The sequence below is a fragment of the Impatiens glandulifera genome, chromosome 8 (genome assembly GCF_907164915.1).
Source record: "Impatiens glandulifera chromosome 8, dImpGla2.1, whole genome shotgun sequence".
NCBI classification, from domain to species: Eukaryota; Viridiplantae; Streptophyta; class Magnoliopsida; order Ericales; family Balsaminaceae; genus Impatiens; species Impatiens glandulifera.
Genome location: NC_061869.1, coordinates 5,864,573 through 5,888,522, shown reverse-complemented (window position 1 = coordinate 5,888,522; position 23,950 = coordinate 5,864,573). Strand labels below are relative to the sequence as shown.

The 23,950-nt window shown below is 30.0% G+C and overlaps 3 protein-coding genes across 3 annotated transcripts; 1 reads left to right on the top strand and 2 right to left on the bottom strand.

Annotated features, from left to right (window-relative positions):
- Positions 1-4,155: 4,155 nt before the first annotated feature.
- On the bottom strand, positions 4,156-6,020 carry LOC124912590 (isoleucine N-monooxygenase 1-like). Its single transcript, XM_047453232.1, has 2 exons — positions 5,064-6,020; positions 4,156-4,882 (listed from the first exon to the last, which is right to left on the bottom strand). Exons 1-2 carry the CDS (start codon positions 6,000-6,002, stop codon positions 4,235-4,237), a joined length of 1,587 nt encoding a protein of 528 aa, XP_047309188.1. The 5' UTR covers positions 6,003-6,020; the 3' UTR covers positions 4,156-4,234.
- Positions 6,021-9,688: 3,668 nt separating this feature from the next.
- LOC124912660 (tyrosine N-monooxygenase-like) lies at positions 9,689-11,441 on the bottom strand. The gene is made up of 2 exons (XM_047453308.1): positions 10,492-11,441; positions 9,689-10,384 (listed from the first exon to the last, which is right to left on the bottom strand). The coding sequence occupies exons 1-2, from the start codon at positions 11,431-11,433 to the stop codon at positions 9,746-9,748; spliced, it is 1,581 nt and encodes a 526-aa protein (XP_047309264.1). The 5' UTR covers positions 11,434-11,441; the 3' UTR covers positions 9,689-9,745.
- Positions 11,442-15,988: 4,547 nt separating this feature from the next.
- On the top strand, positions 15,989-16,648 carry LOC124912784. Its single transcript, XM_047453432.1, has one exon. It carries the CDS (start codon positions 15,989-15,991, stop codon positions 16,646-16,648), a length of 660 nt encoding a protein of 219 aa, XP_047309388.1.
- The last annotated feature ends 7,302 nt before the right edge of the window (positions 16,649-23,950 follow it).

Below are 23,950 nucleotides of genomic sequence, written 5' to 3'. Positions count from 1 at the left end.
AACTCTTTGAAAATTTTGCTTAGCTACTTTCTGAGATTCTAAATATTCCGAGATATAAATTTAATTTTTCTGATTACAAGGAGGTTATTTCTAGAAGTGACAATTGCTCACAACTAACAGGTAGTGTTTGTTTAACTATTGTCTTTCATTTAATTTTTAACTTACATTTTCCTTTTTTATGTTATAGTTATTATAGCTCGTCTTATCAGTTTGGGCTCTAAGACTTTTAGCAAAACTGGATATAACACAGTTGCAAAACGTGGTTTAAACCTTCAATTTGATAGGTTTGTCATTTATAAATCTATAAGTTAAATGAGTTCTTTTGTTTTTTTACTCTATTAAATATTTTAATTTATTAAATATTTTAATTTTTACTTTTTCTATGTGTTATTTTATAGTGGAGAAGATATTAATCTAACTTTATGGGGAAACATAGCCGAAAAATTTGAATTTGTTGAAGGATCTAACAACCAAGATCCTATCGTAATAGTTGTGACCGGCTTTTTGTCAAGTTATACCAAGGTATGAATTTAAAAAAAAAATATGTTTATGTCTTAATATTTTGTGTTAACCATTTTTATGTGCTTTTAATAGGTCATCATGTCCTTTCTTCAACAACGGCCACACAAGTTTTTCAAAATCTAATGATTCCAGAGGTGGTGATTATGCGAGAAAGGTTGATATTGTCTTTCTTTAAACAATACTCTTTGTTTAAATATTTGTTGTTTTAATGACTATTATTTTTGTGCCACCTTTACTCAACTAATTGTAGATTTGTTGTCCATCCATCTCAAGTATGTTTGTTGGATGATACTGTTGAAAGTTCGATGTCTTTACAAGATGAGATGATGAAAGATCGACACACAATTGAGGAATTATACAACCTATTGTCAAATGAGGAAAGCAAGGTTGGTAAAATTGGTATTTCAATATTTTTATAGTTATCTTACTGGTTTATTGGTTAACAGGAATGTATACGTACCGTTGAAGCGACAATCAATAATGTATGCAACTACAATGGTTGGTTTTACTACTCTTGTGATGATGGTCGCAGAAAAGTAACGCTCGAGGGCGATGTTTTTTTTTGCAACTCATGTGTTAAAGTTACAAAAAAATCCTACTCCAAGGTGTTTATTTTTGTCTCTTTGATCATTAACAAACTATATTCATATATTTAATTATAACTATTTTGTTTTTTCATTAATTATTTTGTATCTATTTTAGATATAAATTAGAGATTGAGGTTGGTGACGAGTCAGGAGCTGCACTATTTGTGCTTTTTGATAGAGTTGTAAATAAGTTAGTTAATCTAACTGTTTCAGATTTGTTACAATTACATCCGAGTTGTGACAAAGATTTACCATTGCCGTTATCATCAATGTCATCGCGAAAACTTGTGTTCCAAGTTAAAATTACTGATTACAACCTCAAGAAAAAATCACACAATTTTACAATTTTACAATTTTAAAAGTGTTTGATCCAAGTCAATCACTCATTACTCAACAGGTAAACATATTTTGGATATCTTTATGCTCAACTTTGAAACGTGTTTTATATATTAAATTAAATGTGTTAGGTATATAAGTATATATATGTCTAAATAAGTTTATTTACCTGTAATTATGTGATAAATATTTATAATATTTTTTAAATAATATTTTTAACTTAAATTATTTTATAATATATACATATATAGAGAGAAACACAATTTTCTCAAATCACTGGATTTTATCAACAAAAATACATGACCCATTTTGTTTAGTAGACGAGTAATGTTTTTAATTTACAAGTTGACCCACCCAAAAAATTTAAAGAAATTAATTTAAAAAAATATTATATATTAACCAACTAATCTAATAAAGTTTTATATTTTAAAATCACATAAAGTTTAATAAAAGTGTGATATTAAATGTGATTTAAAAAAAATATATTAATAGAAAAGCAGTTTTCTCGAATAACTGGGTACCCGCTTCATATACACGATCCGTTTTTTTAGAGTAAATATCGTATTTTAATTTGTAGGTTGACCCACTCATAAAATTTAAAATGTTTAAATTTAAAAAACAATATTAAATATGATATATATAAGTTTTGAACATACACTACATTTTAACCAATAGTTTATATTTCAAAATCAATATAAAATTTGATAAACATGTCACACTTTATTTGTGTATTTTAAATTTTGTATTATAAACACAAAATTATCAAATTACTAGGATATTGCACCAAAACGTAAGTATTTTCACTTTATTTTTAAAAATTAATTTTAAATATTATATACACCAATAAATAAAAATAATTTTTATAATTTTCTCTCTTGTAAAATGATTCAAAAAACGTACCCTATTAATGTTGAAGTCATTTTTTTAAATATATATTGATTTGGACTACTGTTTTTAAAATTGACCTAGTAAGACACACAAACTATACAATATAAAACTATTTTATATTTGTGTATTGTGCTGTTCACATCATATTTAAATTAAACTAGACTATTAAATCACATTAATAAAATTATAATAAAATTTTAAAATCGTAAAAGTATAATAAACTTTGTTGGAAAAAAGAGGTGGATACCAATCCTAAGTTTCTGGGTTTGAGTCCGTCAGACGGCATGTTCTGCGCTTGGTTAAATGGTTAAGTGTGTTTGCGGGCTACATACTTAATCCGTTTTCCCATTCTTTTCCAAAAAAAAATTGTTGGGAAAAAATAATTATAATTAAAAAATAAATGTGATTTTTAAAATAAATTTATTTATAACTTATTAATTTATTTCAACATTTTATTTATAATTTATTTTTCACATATAATAAAAAAATGTATTAATGGAGTAAAAATGTGTTAATTGATTCAAAAAATGTTACATAGATCAAAGCATATTAAACAAGTTAATCACATGTTAAACAATCGAAAACAAATTACTAAAATGTCAAAATACAAACTAAAATGTCAAAATATGTTAAGTGAAACAAAAATTATTAAACGTATGCTAAACAAGTTAAACAAATGTGTTAAAAAAAAGTTTAAAAGGTTTTAAATTAGTCAAAACGTATTGAACGAGTTAATTAAGTGTAAAAAATGACTTTGGTTTCCCTAATTTTATTTTATCGGCGATAATTTAAGCGTTGCTAATTTAAACTTTTCTAACTTATGCGTCGCTAATTTGAGCGTCACTATAATTTACACAGACCGTATTTCCTCCTGTGAACTATGTATAGTGGTCTATTTGGCGACGCTATTAAGTGCCGGTAAATTGTTAATTTTAATGTGACAAATTTAGTCTGATTTGTTACACAGTAACTTATTTTGGATCGCATCAAAGTTCTCCTTTACAAATGAAAAAACATTATAATTTGCAAAAAGTATGTGCATGGTTGTCTGGCGTGAATTGCAGCTATGATATATTTTAGTTAGATATAGATAGATAACTATAATTAATGACCATAAATTAATTGGACTCAATAATAGAAGTGGGAACATAATGGTAAAGTAGTTATTCTAATTTTTTAAATTAAAAAATAATAATAAATTAAAAGTTAATACTATTTTTAATTGTTTAGCTTGTTTTTATTTCCGCACAATTCATTAATTGAAAAACCTTAAAGCATATGCAGCGCATGACATGTGTCCGCATTGAACGTATTGGACAGCGTGTAAAAGGGCATGTCATTGCTTTTTTTAATTTTATGCATTGTATGTAAAAGAAAAAAGAGGGCAGCGCCCTCTATGCCGGGCATGCCCAACTCTGATTTTTTAATTATTATATAATATAATATACTCTATAATATTTAAAATAGTATAAAATAAAAATAACATTTTAATTATTCAGAGAATGGCGGACGGGAGCATTGGAGTGTTTTGACCAAGTACAACATGTGCTCGTCTTCAGCTGAGGTGGAAGATTGATTTGACAAAAAAAATGGGCAGAGGTCTTGTGCGCTGGACATACTCTTAAGTATACTATGATTACTAATAATTTTAACCCGGAAAACAATCATTGATAAATATTTTTTCATAAAACCCACAATTCGAAAAGTTAATAAGAACATCATATAAATTTTATTAAAACCTTTAAAAACTCTTTTTTTTTCTTTCTTTTTTTAAATCCATACATTATAATGACCCCATAATATACAACAAAATTATATTTTATTAGTAAAACACCTAAATTTCCACAATTAACAAAGCTCAGATGAAAGCATATTATATATACATTTAGTTGTCCATAGCTCTACACCTTTGTATTGTTAAGTTCAACATAGAACCTCTCATTCAAGCGTGGCTTTGCAAAAACATATAGAGGTTTGGAGAGAACCATCTCATCAATAGCCTCCACAAGCTCAATAGAAGTAGTGTTTGGTGGTGGACTCCATGAGAAACCTTGAAGAAGTCTAGCTAGAAGCATAATTGAAATGGTGGATCCTAGGTTGACCGCAGGACAACCACGCCGACCTATACTGAATGACAATAGATGAAGATCTGGATCATTCAATATCACACCTGAGCAGTCATTCTTAAGGTGACGTTCAGGCTTGAATCGAAACGGATCATCCCATATCCTAGAGTTACGCCCTAATCCTGGGCGACTCAAGAGAACATGACTTCCCTTAGGTATGAAGTAACTAGACACTATGGTGTCAGAAATTGACACATGTGGGATATTGAATGGGGAAACTGGATGGAGACGAAAAGCTTCTTTGACGCAAGCTTTAATGTAATTGAGGTTATGAAGGTCAGTTTCTTGGACAAGCCTATCAGTTCCGACTACTTGGTCGAGTTCTTGAACGGCTTTTACCAGTGTCTCTGGTTGGTTTATCATCTCGCCAAGAGCCCATTCAATAGCATTCGATGGGTTGTCAATCGTTGCTAACATTATTTCCTGTAGACATGTATACAATAATTATTTTGTAATGCATCAATGTTAAAACATCATTGATTTCCATGCCAATAACATTACTTTTGGTTTTAAAATTACTTAATTGCTTCTTTGTCTTACAATCTATGAATAAGTGTATATCATTAATAAAACACACCAAGGAAATACATTAAAGTTGTATTACCAAAATTTGTGCTTTAATCTCCTTTGATGTCAATAGAACCTTTCCATCATCATTCTTTAGAGTAATTAAAACATCAAGAAGATCATGTTTCTCTTTTCTTGTTCCATTTTCCCATTGTTCTATTCTCATATCTATTAACGGGTCTTGATATTTCCTCACATTCTCAATAGCTTGTCGTGTTCTTTTCTCATTGCCGTCGAGATCCATTCTACAACGAAGAAATGGAAAATAGTCAGAAATGCAGAAATTGTTTAAACAACTTAGTATAGTGAAAATCCCAGCCACATATTCCTCTTCTTCAGGTTCTGGTCCCCCATTTTTAGCAAATTTCCTAAAAGAACTCTTACTAAAAACCATATTTCGCATCACATTTCCACAAAAGTGTTGTGATGCAACTCTAACGTTTACTTCCCCGCCATTGGTCTTGATAACATGATAGACATAACGAACAAGGTGGTCAGCCTCCTCAATTCTTTTATTTTCCATCCAATGGAGGGTTGTCGGGGAGAGAATGTTAGTAACCAATACACGTCGCATCTTTTTCCACTGGTCACCAAATGTCGTAAGGGCGGTCGTGAAAAAACCGTCACTCACTAGCTCTGATGATAGGAACGAAGGACGTGAAGCAAAATTTTCATCTTGTTTTTTCAAAAACTGACATGCAATCTCTGGAGATGTAACCACTATCACATGCACACTCCCTAAACGGATGCAAAAGATTTCATAGCCCATTTTCGACATGGTGTCATGCACCCATCGAAAAAAAGGTCTATTTCTCGTCATAATGAAAAGACTGCCAATAATTGGCCATGGTTTAGGACCCGGTGGTAAACATGCTTTAGGAGGTAACATTGGGGTACTTATTATTTTCTTGTAAAGGAAAATGGACAATGTAATAGCCAAATATAAAATGATAACATGAAGGATGATGATGGACATTGCTTAAAAGATGGAAAATGCTATGTGGAGTAGACATGAATATATGTGAAGGATGGAATGAGCAAAATATTTAATGAGATAGTTGGGGAGGAAATCCATACAAGATATTTTTTTCCCTTTGAAAGATTTAATATTGCATCAAATTAAGCCAATGGAGCCCCCAAGACTCTGTCGGTTAAGTCTATAGGAAATTTGACATATATAATGACCCTAAATATGGTCTTATTTACTTTTTTGACCAGCGCTAGTGACACCTTTTATTTTTTTTTTGGACGAAAACGCCCCCGTTGCGAGACGCAACTGGTGCATTGTGAAAAGTCCACAATCGCGAGACGCGACTACGGTTGCGAGACGCAACCGGCATTCGCGAGACGATTTTTTTTTTTAAATAAAAAAAATCGTCTCGCAATTGTGGACTTTTCACAGGGCATTTGTGAACTTTTCACATGGCATCCGGTTACGTCTCGCAATGAGAACATTTTTGTCAAAAAAATAAAATAAAATGTGTCACCAAACACATTAAAATTTATGCGCTGAACACAAATGCAATTAAGATAATTATTAAGGTCATTCAGTCAAATTTTCCATATATAACTTGGTATTAATAAAGCTTTTTTTTATATAAAATTTTAGTGTTTTTATTTTAATATATAAAAGATAGATGATTATTTTAATATCATGAACTTTCTAGACTACATTTATTATTAAACAAATAAGTTGTAATAATTAATTTTTGATAGCTATGTTATATCTCCAATAAATTATTTTGTTTATGAATTTTAAAAAACTTGTTTTATGATTATTTTTTTAGTCCATTCAATTCGTAATAATGGCAACAACCGACCAGCCCTAGAGTGATGCGGACTAAGCAATTGCTTAAGGACATCCAAATGTCCCAAAATTTCAATACATATTTATTTCTATTTCTCTACAGTGTCATTTAATAAATTATTATTTTGTATTATTTTCTAACAAATTTTTATATTAATATTTTCATATATATTAGGAAAGTTTTATAGTATTTATTATAATTATATATTAAATTTGTACACACATTTTATTTTATAATTAGTATAATTGTTTTAATTAAAGATCCATATATAATTTTTTAAAGAAAAAAATGAATGAGGCATGGGTAGATAGAGAAATGATGATGAAATATTTAAAAGAACAAATTCAGATCCCAAAAACTGGAAAATTTGTCATGTTTATTCATGACAATAAATTTCATAATGGTAAACGAATAAATGTCACCGCCCAAGAGAAAGTCCTTTTCCCAACTTTATTTGCAACAACTCTCAAAATATTTTTAATTTTTTTTAATAACATTTCCAGCTACCCTTATTGATATTCCGTAACTCTTCAACATTAAAATAAAATTATATCAATCTTTGTCATTATTTGTTGGGAAAAAATGTATAATTTATTCCTATTTGATTGAAAAACTTAGGAACAAATAAAGCATAAATAAAAGCGGAAATAAAATGACACAATGCACACACGAATTTTTTACGTGGAAAACCTCCTCAAGTCAAGGAGTAAAACCATGGGACTTTACGTATTCAGTTCAAGCTTCACTATAATCAGAGTCGGGAATACAATCAAGGTATAACCTGCACCTTTAATACCGCAAAAAGATAAAAGAGCGTAACCAAAAAGATACAACCTTTTGGTCCCAAACAAGTCAAATAAAAACTTAAATTAGGAAGAACATTTAAGCCCAGAAAAAACTCTGGTAGAATCTTCAATCGTCAGTTTGATGAACTATGCGCGGCTGTAGACGAAATCTGCTACAAGATTTTCTCTTTCTTCATCTCTTTTAATTTTTGACTTCTACTTCTTATTGACGGCTTCCAATCTTTAAATACTAGAGCAATTAGGTTAAACAATAACCCTTCAATATACTATAATACCTTAATGAATTAAAAGTGAACTTGAACCACTAGTAGGCATTTTTCATAGTTGGGAGCTCAAACAAACCCAACATTATTTTCTATTTATTCGATGGAGAACAATCTTGTCGCTCAGTAATTTATATATATATGATAAAATTCATTTTCAAATGGTGTGTTGATATCTTCTATGGCGTTTTTTAATCTTTTCATTGTTATTGATGATTACAGAGGATATGAGAATAAATTACTGTTGTTAAATGTATAATAATATATATAGTCAATTGCTGATTTTAATATTCCATTTTCTTTTGTTTGTTTCCCCTATAAATTTTACAAATTCTATCCAACTTAATAATATTAGGATCGAGATGCTCAAATAATTAATCAAAACTAACATAAAATTTATTAAATTATTATGTAATATTCTTAATTATTAATTAAGAAATCGTATGTATAGAGAATAATTTTAGAAACGAAATGAGGCAAACAAAAGAAAAACAAAATATGAGCCAAAACAAAAGTATGCGCTATATAAATTTAGAGTAATGATAGAGACGTTAGGGGTATCGACTCAACATCGACCCACCACTTGACAGGCACGTGAAAAAAGTAAGGCAGATGTGGAAAAAAGAATTATTGGGTAAAAAATTAGGGAGAGAAAGTCATGTTTAAAATATGATGCTTTTAAACATGATTTTCTCTTTCTAACTTTTTATATTTATAAGAAAAAATTTCATCCTAGTTTATCTTTTCCAGTAGTTGTGGGGTTGGGGTTGGGGTTGGGGTTGCTCTCAGCGTCGCTCTCCTTATCTTTGTTCATAAATTTAATATAACCAATCCAAATAAACGAAACAATACATGAAAAAAAATACATTCATAACTATAGTTGAAATATATGAAAAAATTTCTCACAAAAATTAATTCATTGTCAACTCTTGTATTAATTTGCAGGCTCGATCTCTTTTCTCCTCTTTTTTAAAAATAAAATTGGATTCTCTAGACCGACCATGCACATTTGTAACGACATAATTGTTTAAAAACTTAAGCTTTTAATTCCTCGTAAATCTCAACAAGTACTCATTATTAATAAACTCAGATATGAGAGTTGGAATTTTCCATATCATAATAAATAAATAAATAAAATATAGTTAAACTGAAAAATAACAATAATCAATAAAATTCAATCTTGGAGAATACCGTGTGAAATGTGGATTGATGCGGTTAGACTTGCGTGTCCGAGATAATGAAACTAGTTCAACAATTTGAATCACCTGTTGCGAATCTTTCACAATGCTACAATCTACCATCTTGACATTCAAATAAAAAACACACTTTCATTAGCATCAAACAAAACAAAGCCTTTTTAAAACTAAGCATAAAAAATAGACAACTAACACATTAGTGCCCCCATTAACTCCACTAACATTGAAGACTTAACTGAGGGATAAAAAAAATTAATTGAAGTTAACAAACTACCCACTAAATAATAACACTAACACAGACACACTTAAGCTTGTGAATCATTAAACTAGGATGATTTAGTTAATGAACAATTAAGCCACATAGTAAATGTTATATTAGAGTCATCTCATCTATGTTAGGTTAAATGCTATGGATTTTAGTAAGACATTTAAAAAGAAAACAAGTCTTTTACATTCATACATAATAAAAACATGATATAATAAATCTATTTATTATTACATGATCTTAGCAAATATAAAAAACGTCACATATCAACTAGGTGACCAAATGAAGAAATCATTATAACATGATGAAAGACACATAGCTAGCAAACAAGGTATGTAAATAAAGCATGAATATACTTAGGTGTCCATTACTTTGCATCTATTACGAATTAAGTGATGCATACAACCTCTCATCCAAGCGTGCCCTTGCAATGGCTCGTAGAGGCTCGGAAAGAACCATCCCATCACTAGCCTCCACAAGTTTAATGCAAGTCGTATTTGGAGGTGGGCTCCATGTGAAACCTTGAAGAAGTCGAGCCAATAACATAATTGACACGGTAGATCCTAGGTTAACCGCGGGACAACTACGCCGACCTATACTAAATGACAATAGATGGAGCTCTTGATCATTTAATATCACATGTGAGCCATCATTTTTAAGGTGACGCTCCGGATTGAATCGAAGTGGTTCATTCCATATTTTAGAATTACGCCCCAGACCTGGACGGCTCAAAAGAATATGACTACCCTTAGGTATGAAATAGCCGGACACCATGGTGTCACAAATGGACTCATGTGGGAGATTGAAGGCCACCATTGGATGGAGACGAAAAGATTCTTTAAGGCAAGCTTTAATGTAATTGAGATTGTTCATGTCAGATTCTTGGACAAGCCGGTTCTTTCCGACAACCCGGTTTAGTTCTTGAACTGCTCTTATTAATGTCTCTGGTTGGTTTATCATCTCACCAAGAGCCCATTCAATAGCATTTGATGGGTTGTCAATTGTTGCTATCACCATTTCCTACACACATATATTAAGAAATTAGTTTGTAATGCATTTGTATAAGTTTCAAAACATGTAAATAATTTATTTTTAACAATAAGAAAAGAGATTTCAGTTATTATTACCAAAATTTGAGCTTTAATCTCTTCGGATGTCAATAGAGTGCTGCCTTTGTCATCCTTTAGAGTGATTAGAACATCGAGAATATCATCTTTTTCTCTTCTTGTTCCTTCTTTCCATTGTTTGATTCTCATATCTATTTCCGGGTCATGATATTTCCTCACAGTCTCAAAAGCTTGTCTTGTTCTCTTTTCATTCCCGTCGAGATCTATTCGACGGCGAAGAAACGGAAAATAGTCAGAAATGCAAAAGTTGTACAAACACGAGAGTATATTAAAAACGCCATGAAGATGTTCCTCTTCCTCGACTCCAGGTCCCCCATTTTCAGTCCCTTTGCCAAAAAACCTCTTACTAAAAATCATATTCCGAATCGTATTTGCGCAAAAGTGTTGTGCTACAGCCCTAACGTTCACTGCACCATCCTCATTGCTCTTGATAACATTGTAGACATAGTTAACGAGATGATCAGCCTCCTCTGCTCTTTTGTCGTGCATCCAATGGAGAGTTTCCGAAGAAAGGATGTTAGACACCAATACACGCTTCATCTTTCTCCACTGGTCACCAACTGTCGTAAAGATCGTCCCGGAATAGCCACCGCTCACTAGCTCTGCTGATAAGAGAGTAGGACGTGCCATAAAATTTTCATCTTGTTTCTTCAGGAACTCGCATGCAATCTCTGGAGAGGTAACAATTATCACATGCACGCTCCCTAGACGAATGCAAAATATCTCGTAGCCCATTTTTGACATGGTGTCATGAACCCATCGAAAAAACGGTTTATTTCTTATCAATATTGAAATATTGCCAATAATTGGCCATGGTTTAGGGCCTGGTGGTAAGCAAGCTTTTGGAGGTATTGGAGTATATAATGTTTTCTTGAAAAAGAGAATGGTTAATAATGTAAATGCTAGAAATAAAATAGTAGCATGAAGGATTATGATGGTCATTTCTTAAAAGTTGCAAATTGCTATGTGGAGAAGAGATGCAATGGAAGGATGGAAGAAACTAGCATTATTTATAGAGACAAGACAGTATTTAGGGCCGCCCTGGGTAAGCCCTAGGTGGTCTAGGGCAACCCACTCCCCAGGCAGCCCATTTGTTAAAAATATCAAACTATTTTATTAAATTTATTATAATTTTAAACATAAATTGTTGTAGTTTGGTGGTTCAAAATAAAAAAAAAAATAGAATTTCTATATAGAGGATGAGTTTGAATCTCACCAAAAGTATTTTTTTTATCAATTTTTTAAACTAGACCTAAGTCAATATAACATATATCAACCTTCTTCCACCATGCCACCATGCTGAGACAACCCAAACCTCGTGACCGACTGGAAATTATAATCAAGGATTACTTAATCAATCGCCATCTACTTCAACTTCAGAGATTCTTCGTGAATTTTTTTTCAAATATAAAAGTTCAGCATCTTTCCATGAATTGGTGAATTAAATTGAAAAAATCCTCTTTATTTTCCCAACAAAAAAAAAAAGAAAAGCTTTGGAATATTATTTTCGAGCACTAGAACGAAATCCATTCCTTCCCATGAGATATTTTTCAACGAAAACAAATAATACGTAATTATAGGAGTGATATCTTAATAGAATTTGAAAAAGCAAGCACATTATCTCTTTATTAATTTGGATCATTACAACCTTCTAAGGTCTAATAATAGAATAAAGAATTTTTTTTTCAAACAACCAATGTAAGCCGGATAATGATATAAAACAAACCTTGGTTTCAATACTATATATATATATATATATATGGAGTGATGGACAAATAGAAAGATAGGATAAATCAAGTATCATGAAGCTTTGAAATCTTCAAAATCCAAATGGTGGACCATATATAGTGATAAATAGTGTTGTAATAATGCAGTTATAAATAGGCGTGTTTATAAATAGGAGTTGGATTTATTAGAAATTTGGAGTATAGTGAATAATTTTTAAAAAAACAAAAAAATAAAAATTATTCACTATACTCCAAATTTCTAATAAATCCAACTCCTATTTATCAACACGCCTATTTATAATTGCATTATTACAACTCTGTTTATCAGTATGAACTTTAGCGAAGGGAAATTAGCAACTACGATACTTAATTTCCCGGTTGTTAGGTGACTCAAGAATATCATAAGTCGCTAATTAAGGACCTCGTAGTGGACAACTAATAATTGGAGGTGGAGGATTTAGCTCCGTTGAGATCACAAGATACCGAAACTTGGGTATTCATTGGTGATGAGATTCTTATAAGCTATAAAATGGAAACATATGAATGGAAGGCTTAAGACTTTGAAAATATTAGTCAAGATGTTCAACTAGAGTATTCTCCGGAGAGTACAAGTTTAACTCATTAGAAATATAAATGATAAAAACATATAGAGCCAACAAATAAATGTCACAAAGATAAACACACAAAATTCTTAGTAGAGTGAATTACGTTTTGAATAGGGTAATGTGACTTTTCTAGTTCATTGTTGTTTTGAGACAAGGGTTGTTGATTCATTATGATATACATGTGGATTTTTGAAAAAAAAAATGAAACAACGAATTAAGTATGTATCCCCGCGCAAACACATTTATTCAGACACAAAACTTGTCATCTAACATGCTTGAATCAGGACTTTTGAGTGAGAATATTCACCTCTTGTTGTCGTAGCTTAGAGAGGGGATATATTATACAATTTCTTATTATTACTTGAATTTAATTGTTGTTTTTTTTGATATTCAAATGGTAGATTAATAAAATTGTATTATCTTTATAAATATTATCTTGTTTAGAATAATAAAATTTAAACATATATATATATATATATATATATATATATATATATATATTTAATGTTGAGAGGAACCGTATACCTTCAATTTAAGAGTGATTTTTTTTTCTCACATAGAACCCTCTTACACTTGGTACTTAATTATTTTTTGTATTTATTTTTTTCATTAGTCACATTTGTCACAATTTTGTTAATACTGTTTTAATATTGAAAACAATATATATATATATATATATATATATATATTTTTTTTTTTTCATTAGGCACATTTGTCACAATTTTGTTAATCATATTGTTTCAATATTAAAAATCATTATTTGCAAAGTTATGTGGGCCCAATTATTTGTCTAGCGTGGATTGCAGCTATGATTTTGGTTAGATATAGATAGCCATAATTAATGACCATAAATAATTAATTGGGACTCAATAATAGTAAAATAATAGTAAAGTAGCTGTGCTAATTTTTATAAATTAAATAATAATAAATTAATAATTAATACTCTTAAATGTTTAATATGTACTTATTTCCGCATGAAAATTATTCATAACATGTAGACTTTCAACTCCATTATCAAACTCACAATTAGTGTCAAATATTTATTTTGTGTATTTTTGGAAATTACCAATAAAATTATTAGATGTATATGGTTGAATATCTAAACAATTATAAAACCGACCCAACATAGGATAAATTCAATCCGCGAGATATATTGTCAATTGCATAGTCTTCATTTATTATAACCCACTACCGACCTAAGTTAGGAATAGGGGTGTTCATCGGTTCGGTTTTCGGGTTATTCGAATTCCTCGGTTCGGTTTATTCAAATTTTTATTTTTTTTAGCTAATTCGAAAACTGAACCAAATTTGAATAAATTTTAATTAAACCGAACCGAATTCGATATTCGGTTCGAATTTCGAATTCGTTTTTTTTTTAATTTTTGAAACTAGCATAACTCAAAATAAATTGAACCAGCAAGGAATCAAACCCGGATCTATACCACTAGACCACTGATGCTTTTGTTTTCTTTTTCTTTTATTATAATTTGATTATTTTGAACTTTTTCTTAAGCTAAGATTAGAAAAATAAATAATAAAAAATGGAAAAATAAATAATAAAAAATGAATTCGGTTTTCGGTTTGGTTTTCGAGTTAAAACCCAAACTCGAAAACTAATTCAAAAACCATATTTGAATTCGAATTGGTTTGAAATTCGATTCGAAAACCGAAAATGAAATTCGAATTCTGTAAATTCGAATTCGGTCGGATATTCGGTTCAGACCAAATATTGAACACCCCTAGTTTGAAGGGTAAATAAAATTGAACTGAAGTGATGAAAACCAACCGAACCAATCGAACTGAGTTTTGACAGTTCAACCAAGCATATTCTCGGTTGACGATTTATAAATAAATCAACTGTTAAAACAATTGATAATATATATATATATATAAAAATTTAAGATTTTTTTTATAAATAGTTCACCTGGGCTAATAATAAAGTAAATATTTATTTGTTAAGAGTTTAAATTTTGACTAAATTTTGATCACAAACATATTTATTGTATTTAATCTTCAACTTTTCTATTAAAACTCATTTTGATTTAATTAATAGTTTAATTTATTATTTTTAAATAAAATATTAATAATTTTTAAATAAATTAAATTTATTAAAATTTTATTTATAAAATTATTCATAAATTAGTATTTCATAACTTAGCGTGGAGATTCATAACTCATTGTGAATCATATTACTAATGTCCCCGAGTTTAGGGTTCAAATCTTCACGCCCAAATTAAAAAAAAAAATTAAAAAAATATTTCACTTAGTTTATCATATTATTATATAACTGACCCAATAGAATTGAGCGGAATCAAAGGAATTTTTTGATGGAAAAATAACTTAATCTAATCGTTAACATAAGTAGTATGACTAAATATAAATTTATAAAAAAAAAAACATTATATAAATCTAAACCAATATTAACTGGTCAATTAATAAATAAAATTAACATATTTGAGTAGATATACATATATAAAGTTGGAATATTTTTATAAGTTGACCAGCAAATTAGGAATGTAATTGGGTTTAGGGTTGAACTCTTCTTGTGCTAACTAACTAATCATATTATAAGTGGTCTTTAAATGGAGAACTTTCATTTGATATTTTTCTCGTCTTCTACTTTCTCATCACTTTAATTTTGTAAGTTTTTTTCCACCTTATTTCGTTTACTATTACTAATTATTGTTCATATCGATCAATAGAGATCTTGATATCCATAAAGAATTGATCTTATTAGAGGTATGAATTATCAAGGAAAACGTCACTATTGATCAAAATCACTGCTAATCTGACTAACCGTCACTGTTGCTTTCAATGCTTGATAAATATAAATCTAGTTATTTTCTTTAGAGTTGATAAGGATATTTGAACAAAAGTTAAATTGATTGTTTTGGTTTTTTCAGGATTGTTGGCTATACCCAAATGAGAAACATTTCTTTTATTCCTGATGATCTGATATTGAATATTATTGTAAGGTTGCCAGTCAAATATGTTATAGTATGCAGATCGGTATGCAAAAAATGGAACTTTATGTTACGAAGTTCTTATTTTATTTCTCTTTATGATAATCATCGGGCATGTAGAAAGAAAAATGACAAGGAAGGTGGGTCATCTTTCATGCTCCTTCGGTTCGAATCAGAATTTTTTAAGAGAGTTTTTGACTGCATGCTTCCTCATCAATTCCCTGATGTATTGATTTCGTTTCTTAAGGTAAAGAGAAAGTGCAACGAACTAACATCCACTATTGATGGAGAGGAAAAAGCTGATATCCCCTTCTCATCACCAATGGTTACAAACATTGGAATATTTTATTTGCATCATTCATTTAGGTTAAAAAATGTTTACGACGGAATTATATGTATATCCAATGAGATGGACATACTTTTGGTTAACCCCTCCACTAGAGAATCTCAAAGGTTACCTTTTTCAACCTTTTCATACCCATGTGCTGACTCTACCGATTCTTATGTTTTGGGTGTTTGGTTTGATGGTCATCAGTCCAATTCAAATCAGCCTCCCCCAGGAGTCCTACAACATTACAAAGTCTTTAGGGCGGTTAATCTCTATATCAGATACAATTATCGTGATCGAGGTTTTGAAGACGTTAAACATGTGTTTGAAATATATGATTCAAGGGAGAATTGTTGGAGGAAAAGCAAGGAAATGTATAAAGACCTTAGTAGGTGGTACAACTTGCTATTAAATGGAGTTTTTCACTTATCTATTGACGGAGATTCTTTGATTACATTGGATGCAAAATCAGAAATATTGGGACACCTTCCATTGCCATCAGAAATTATTGGTTTGTATATGGCACACTTTTAATGATTAGCCGAACCTCTTTCGAAATTATTTTACTTTTTCACATAGGCAATTTACATTCCATTTTAGTGATAATCGGATCCCAATAGACCTTGGACCGTAATTTAACAAACAATGTCATACAAAGATATATTGACGGAAGACCACCGATTCTGAATCCAAAAATATTTGTCAACCTCATCCCTTTTCTATTCAAAACATAATCTGAGAAAAAGATGTGTGACTTATATTAAAATTAACTCGAAAATCGAAATATGCACCGAATAACTATAAAATATTATGAAGGTGTTTAAATATTTTTTAGATATCCTGAACATGCAGATAGTGTTATCAATGAAAATCATCATTTTTAGAGGACTTACAGCTCTTGACCGGTGAGGAATTGTTTAGAAGGACTTGTTTTGTATAATTTTTTTTATAAACTCAACCATTCTTAAACATTACTTTATTATTATTATTATTATTATTATTATTATTATTATTATTATTATTATTATTATTATTATTATTATTATTATTATTATTATTATTATTATTATTATTATTATTATTATTATTATCGATCATATCAATTAATTTATTAATTAATACATACAGTACAATAAAAAAACTTCTGCCAATCCTTAAAAGTGTCGTCAAAATATTACCGACACTTATTTATGCGTCGCCATAAGCAGGTCAAATTATAACGACGCTTAATTAAGCGTCAGTAACATTAATTTAAGCGTTACTATCTTTCTAATTTTAATAATATATATTTTTTTGATAATTTTTTATAATGTATTTTTTAAAATTAAATAATCATTAAAAAAAATATTTCATACTAATTATTGACAATTTTAATTATAACAAAATTAACCTAAATTCTCTCAATAACATATCTCATTTAATCGAATCATAGTCAAAAGATTTAAAAGATCTAAACCAAACAAAATAATTTTGAACAATAAAACTTAAATAGAAAAATGGATGATTTTCATCTAGTTGGGCATCCACTGCAATTATGTAAAAGAATATTTTTTTAAGATTAAAAATAGAAAAAGTATATTGATGTAAACTAAATATAAACAATTTGAAAAAATAAAAACCTTGTTGTTGTATCCACATTTCTTCTTCTTGCAGATGACAACTTGAGGATGAATACTTCAGTCAGCCATCAATACCATCAAAAGAAAAAACTAAATAAAATGATTAATTTTCTTTTGAAAGTATATAACTCAAACAAAAAGTATGAAACTCAGATCAACAATATAAGAAGAAACATCTAATACAAGAAGATAAGAAAAAGAATCACAATATCCGCTCATCTAATATTATACTTAGAGTTCTAACAATGTACTACCAATAAAGAATATTGCCATAATTAAAAGAAAAAAGACATAAAAAATGTAGAAAAATACCTTCATGTAGATTCATTTCGCATAAAGTGGAAAATATCTCGATAACTCCCTTTTCGATCAACAAAGATTCCAACTCAAATCGATCTCATCCTTTCAACTAAAATCACAATGCATTGATTAATGACAGCGGTACCTTTTAAAATATAAAATGTGAATGATTGAAATAGAATGAGAGTTAAAAAATTGTCTTAGAAGGTACATTTTTACACATTTAAACATTATTCTGGGGAGGTACTTACCGTCGACATTATTCGACATTGTTGCTAAGTGTAAGAACCTGCATACCAAAGCAAAAAAAATAGCGTATGAGTGTTAAGATTATTATTATTATTGCAACTTTAACCTTGCTTCAATTTCAACACTTTATGTACCTTTTAAACTTATGCATTTTAATGCTCTAAGCTTAGCTTACATTACTAAAATTGGAAGAAAATATAAAGTTTTCGCTTACAACTTACATAACAAAAAGTAGGTAAGAGCTTGATAATTATTTCATGTTTCAATTCAATTTTTCCTTGAACTAATGCTCTTTAAACATCTTATCTCCTATTCCATGATTTGTCTGCATCTTTTGTTTCCTTAAACAAAATTCACTAAGTATTAATAAATTAGTGTTCAATCTTGAGTTCATAATTATTGGTCTTCCTTATCAAAATAGGAATAAAATCATATTCTTTCTTCAGCCCAATCCAAATTTATGTAGATGATTCTTCAAATTCAACATATTTTTTCCCACAACCTTGTCATTTCTTGAATCATGCTACAATTTCCCTTGTAATGTGAATCATAACTAGTACATGCGTGCTTGATATTAATTGTGCACGTTTATCGGTTTGGCATATGAGCATATATGGTGCTTCAATTCCTCAATAATTTAACATCCAAAATAATTTATAAATAACTATTAGCTCTACCACAAATACAATGGCAAAAGAATGGGGCAAAAGAAGAAATGAAACAAAAATACCAACTTTCAAATTATATATGTAAACTTGCAAAAGTATCTGGCAACTCTGTCAAAAGATTTGATGAAAGATTCACCTGTATTCTTACCATATCAATGTCAAAAGAATATTAATACATACAATTGCTAGATATTGGAACCAAAAGATATTATACCTCGACAAGTAAGATATAGTTGCCAATGCATGTCGGAATAGTGGATAGACTACAATGAAGAAACTCGTTCACAAAATTTAGGAAGGAAAATGTAGAAAAAGATTCAAATTAATACATTAAAATATTGAACAAGATAAAGTAAACATATGGGAATTTTGTGTTGTAAATCAAGCTTTACAATGACATCAGATTGACGCAGAGCTAAAATACGACACAAATAACCTTTTAGAGGACCAACTTTGATCCTCAAAGATTGACTAATTGTGAACATTGCTTCTTAGGCATTGAATTGTCGATTTACATGTCATATTAATGAGGTGTATTAGCCAATGTAGTGTAGCTAACCTTACTTGGCGTGTTTAAAAAAATTCATAAGGTGTATTATGGTAAATGCGCTTTGAAATTAACTTACAAAATCTACGCAGATAAAGTGAAAAGATTTCACTCTCTAGATTCCAACAATTCCATATTCCTATTGCATGTAGGGCCGACCCTAGGGGAAGGCAACCTATGCATTTGCATAGGACCCCACCTTTATAGGCCCCATTTTTTAACATTTTATAGTAATATATTATTAATCTTATTTTTTCATTTTTTCTCTTTTAATATTAAATATATATTATATATATAACTTTTTTATCTCTTTTTTAATCTTTTATTTCCGTATTATAATATATTAATCATTTATATCTCAATTTATATTATTAAAAATTAATTTTATTTACTATTTTAGGGGCCCCAAAATTTAAATTTGCATAGGGCCCAAAATTGTCAGGGCCGATCCTAATGAGCACACTAATCGACCACAGCTAGGGTTGGCATCGGTACATTCTCGTCGAGTAATGAAATATCTATCTCTAAACTCTATTTTTATTTTACCTTCCAACTCTAATCAGAATCACTCACTAGTAAAAAAATGGTCAAAACCGAAAGTGAAAACTCTCGGTTTTGACCCTATAACTTTCGGTATAGACCAAAATCCGAGAGTTAAGGTAACTGTCGCCATCCCTCGGTATTGACTCTGTCGTTAAAAATAATTGTGTATTTACCGAAAGATATCCTCTAGTTCTCGGGTTTTCTTCAAATGAGAAAAACCGAGAGTTATTAGCTTAACCTTCGGTTTTTCCCTTGAAAGAAAAACCGAGAGTTATTGAATGAACCTTCGGTTTTTCCTTTGAAGAAAAACCGAGAGTTATTAGCTTAACCTTCGGTTTTTCCTTTTAAAGAAAAACCGAGAGTTATTAGCTTAACCTTCGGTATTTGCGAAGGTTTTAAATAAACCTCTCGGTTTTGATCAATTAAATTCCGAGAGATATGTCTAAATCTCTCGGTTTTGAAATGTGCACAATTTAACTCAAATAAAAACGAAAGTTAATTGTATAACTTTCGGTTTTGACCCTATAACTTTCGGTATAGACCAAAATCCGAGAGTTAAGGTAACTGTCGCCATCCCTCGGTATTGACTCTGTCGTTAAAAATAATTGTGTATTTACCGAAAGATATCCTCTAGTTCTCGGGTTTTCTTCAAATGAGAAAAACCGAGAGTTATTAGCTTAACCTTCGGTTTTTCCCTTGAAAGAAAAACCGAGAGTTATTGAATGAACCTTCGGTTTTTCCTTTGAAGAAAAACCGAGAGTTATTAGCTTAACCTTCGGTTTTTCCTTTTAAAGAAAAACCGAGAGTTATTAGCTTAACCTTCGGTATTTGCGAAGGTTTTAAATAAACCTCTCGGTTTTGATCAATTAAATTCCGAGAGATATGTCTAAATCTCTCGGTTTTGAAATGTGCACAATTTAACTCAAATAAAAACGAAAGTTAATTGTATAACTTTCGGTTTTGATTGTTATTTCCGAAAGTTATACAATTAACTTTCGGAATTAAAATTTCAAAAATTGCTAAATTAATAGGTCTTTAACCTTCTAATGACTTTGAAGGTCATTATTTTACGTTATTTGATATCCTTAAAACAACACACAATATAAATGATCAAAATTTGTACACATTCATATGATCATCAAACACAAACATACATATACACTTCTTTATATAATCAAACACAATCATAAAGATTTTAACATCAAACACAATCTTCATTTTCAAAATATAACACACAATTGATTATATTAGTTAAGAGTCTATATTAGTAGGTTTAAAACAAAATAATTTAACAAATCAGGTAGTGGTAAAACCGAAAGTTAATAGTATAACTTTCGGTTTTTACCCTATGATTTTTTAATTGTAAGGTCAAAACCGAAGGTTTATTTGAAAACCTTCGGTTTTTACCCTTCTGCTTTTTTTAGTGTAAGGTCAAAACCGAAGGTTTATTTGAAAACCCTCGGTTTTTACCCTTCCCCATACTTAGGAAAAAATCAGATTTTTTTAATGAGGGGTAAAAACCGAAGGTTTTCACATAAACCCTCGGTTTTTACCCTTCCCCATACTTAGGAAAAAATTAGATTTTTTTAATGAGGGGTAAAAACCGAAGGTTTTCACATAAACCCTCGGTTTTTACCCTTCCCCATACTTTGAAAAAAATTAGATTTTTTTTAATGAAGGGTAAAAACCGAAGGTTTTCACATAAACCCTCGGTTTTTACACTTCCCCAAACTTAGAAAAAAATTAGATTTTTTTAATGAAGGGTAAAAACCGAAGGTTTTCACATAAACCCTCGGTTTTTACACTTCCCCAAACTTAGAAAAAATCAGATTTTTTTAATGAGGGGTAAAAACCGAAGGTTTTCACATAAACCCTCGGTTTTTACCCTTCCCAAGGGTAAAAACCGAAGGTTTTCACATAAACCCTCGGTTTTTACCCTTCCCCAGATTTTTTTAATGAGGGGTAAAAACCGAAGGTTTTCACATAAACCCTCGGTTTTTACCTCAAGATTTTTAAAAAAATGGGTCAAAACCGAAGGTTTTCAAATAAACTTTCGGTTTGGGTGATGCGGTTTTTTTTTTAAAAAATATGAAAAGTCAACAAAAACATAACTATTTCCAACATATTCAACCAAACCAAACAAACATAATAACAATAATTCATAAATATTAAAACATAACTGTCATAAACCCATAATAAATCCATAATAAATCTAGAAATTAATTATTAGATGGGGTGGAAGGAGGGGGTGGTTGATTCAGTCGACTCCTCAACAAGACAAGTTCCTGTTCGAGATTCTCTAATCTCTGAGACATTTCGGCCCGGTCCGCTTTGATTTCACTAAGCAAACGACCTCTTTCGGCATCCCTTAGTCGGATTTGTTCCATTTCCAGCGTCATCTTTCTTACCTCTTCCTCACGTGCCGCAATTTCTGATTGTGCTATCATATTCTGGTAACACAGAGGCAGTTTCTCCGGTGTACGCCGAAGTCTATTCCATGTCGAATCACCCATATCCTAAATGCATTTCAGATATATGTATATATATATTAATCAAACAAAATAACGTAAACTAACATAAATCTAGATCTATTATACTTAAGAAATCTAAATCTTACAATAAACAAAAAAAATCAAATCAAACAAATTACCTGAAGAGAGGAGAAGAACCCGCGGCTGGGAGGAGGCAAGCGGCGGCGGCGGAAGAGAGAGAAAGGAGGGATGAGCGGAATGAAAAAGAGAAGGGTTAGGGTTTGTATTTATAGAGGTTGAGGCCGAAGGTTTTCATAAAACTTTCGGTTTTGATATTAGTCAAAACCGAGGGTTTATTAAAAAACCTTCGGAAAAACCAATTTCAAAAATTTGATTTTTTTTTAATGTGCAAAACCGAAGGTTCTTTGTAAAACTTTCGGAAATGAAATTCTCAAAAAAGGCAAAACCGAAGGTTTTTTGAAAACCTTCGCAATTAAAAAACCAAGGGACTTCAAAACCGAAGGTTTTTCCTAAAACCTTCGCAAATAACCCACACCCAACACTTAGAATTTTTTTGGGTTTTTGGGGATGTTAAAAACCGAAAGTTCTTTGTAGAACTTTCGGTAATAAGTAACAAACCCGAAGGTTTTACACCCCTCTCGGAATCTATTTTTAATAGCGAAAGATTTATTCCTCTCGGGAGTATTTAGGAGAGGTTTACAAAACCCTCGGGAAAAACCGTCGGTAAAGATCCTTTTTTTACCAGTGACTATTTATATAATTATTCTTCATTTGATGGGTTGTCAATTGCTTCTACCATCATTTCCTGCACACATTTATAGAAATTAGTTTGTAAATGCATATCGTTATGTAACAAGGAAGATTAAATTATTTTTTGGTACCGTCCATTAAGTGTGAAATATAACTTATTAAATATAAATAAATTTTAAAACTAGTAATATCAAAATTTTAAAACACAAATAAAAACATTATATATATTACAAATGTGGTTAGAAGAGTTGAATAAATAATTAAAAAGAATAGAAAATAAAGAAAAAAGTTAAAAGAGTTATTATGGTTGGATACAAAGAGATAATATAGAAAAATAATATTTTGATTTTAAAAAAAAAAAGTGAAAAGTTAAGATAGATCAATATTTTTTTTATTACTAAAAAGTTATATTTGAGTGAAGTCTGGGTAAAATAAAATAAATAATGGTCACCCTATGACCAACTTCAACCTTACTACAAACACAATAACATACTTATTTTTACCCTCCAATCGAACGGAAAAATGCGAATTCCTTAATTCGCTCGCAAATTCATATTTTAATTAAATTTAAAAACTTAACCTTTGTTGATTTGAATATTTAATTTTTTATATTATTTATTTCAAACATTTCATTTGATACTTTAACTTTTATTTTAAATAATTTTTTA

Excerpts from the sequence above, each read along its gene's own strand:
- LOC124912660 (XM_047453308.1), bottom strand. The coding sequence starts at position 11,433 with ATGACCATCATAATCCTTCATGCTACTATTTTATTTCTAGCATTTACA. Across the intron at positions 10,385-10,491 it reads AGATTAAAGCTCAAATTTTG|GAAATGGTGATAGCAACAAT; the intron begins GTAATAATAACT and ends ATATGTGTGTAG.
- LOC124912590 (XM_047453232.1), bottom strand. The coding sequence starts at position 6,002 with ATGTCCATCATCATCCTTCATGTTATCATTTTATATTTGGCTATTACA. Across the intron at positions 4,883-5,063 it reads AGATTAAAGCACAAATTTTG|GAAATAATGTTAGCAACGAT; the intron begins GTAATACAACTT and ends ACATGTCTACAG.
- LOC124912784 (XM_047453432.1), top strand. The coding sequence starts at position 15,989 with ATGCTTCCTCATCAATTCCCTGATGTATTGATTTCGTTTCTTAAGGTA.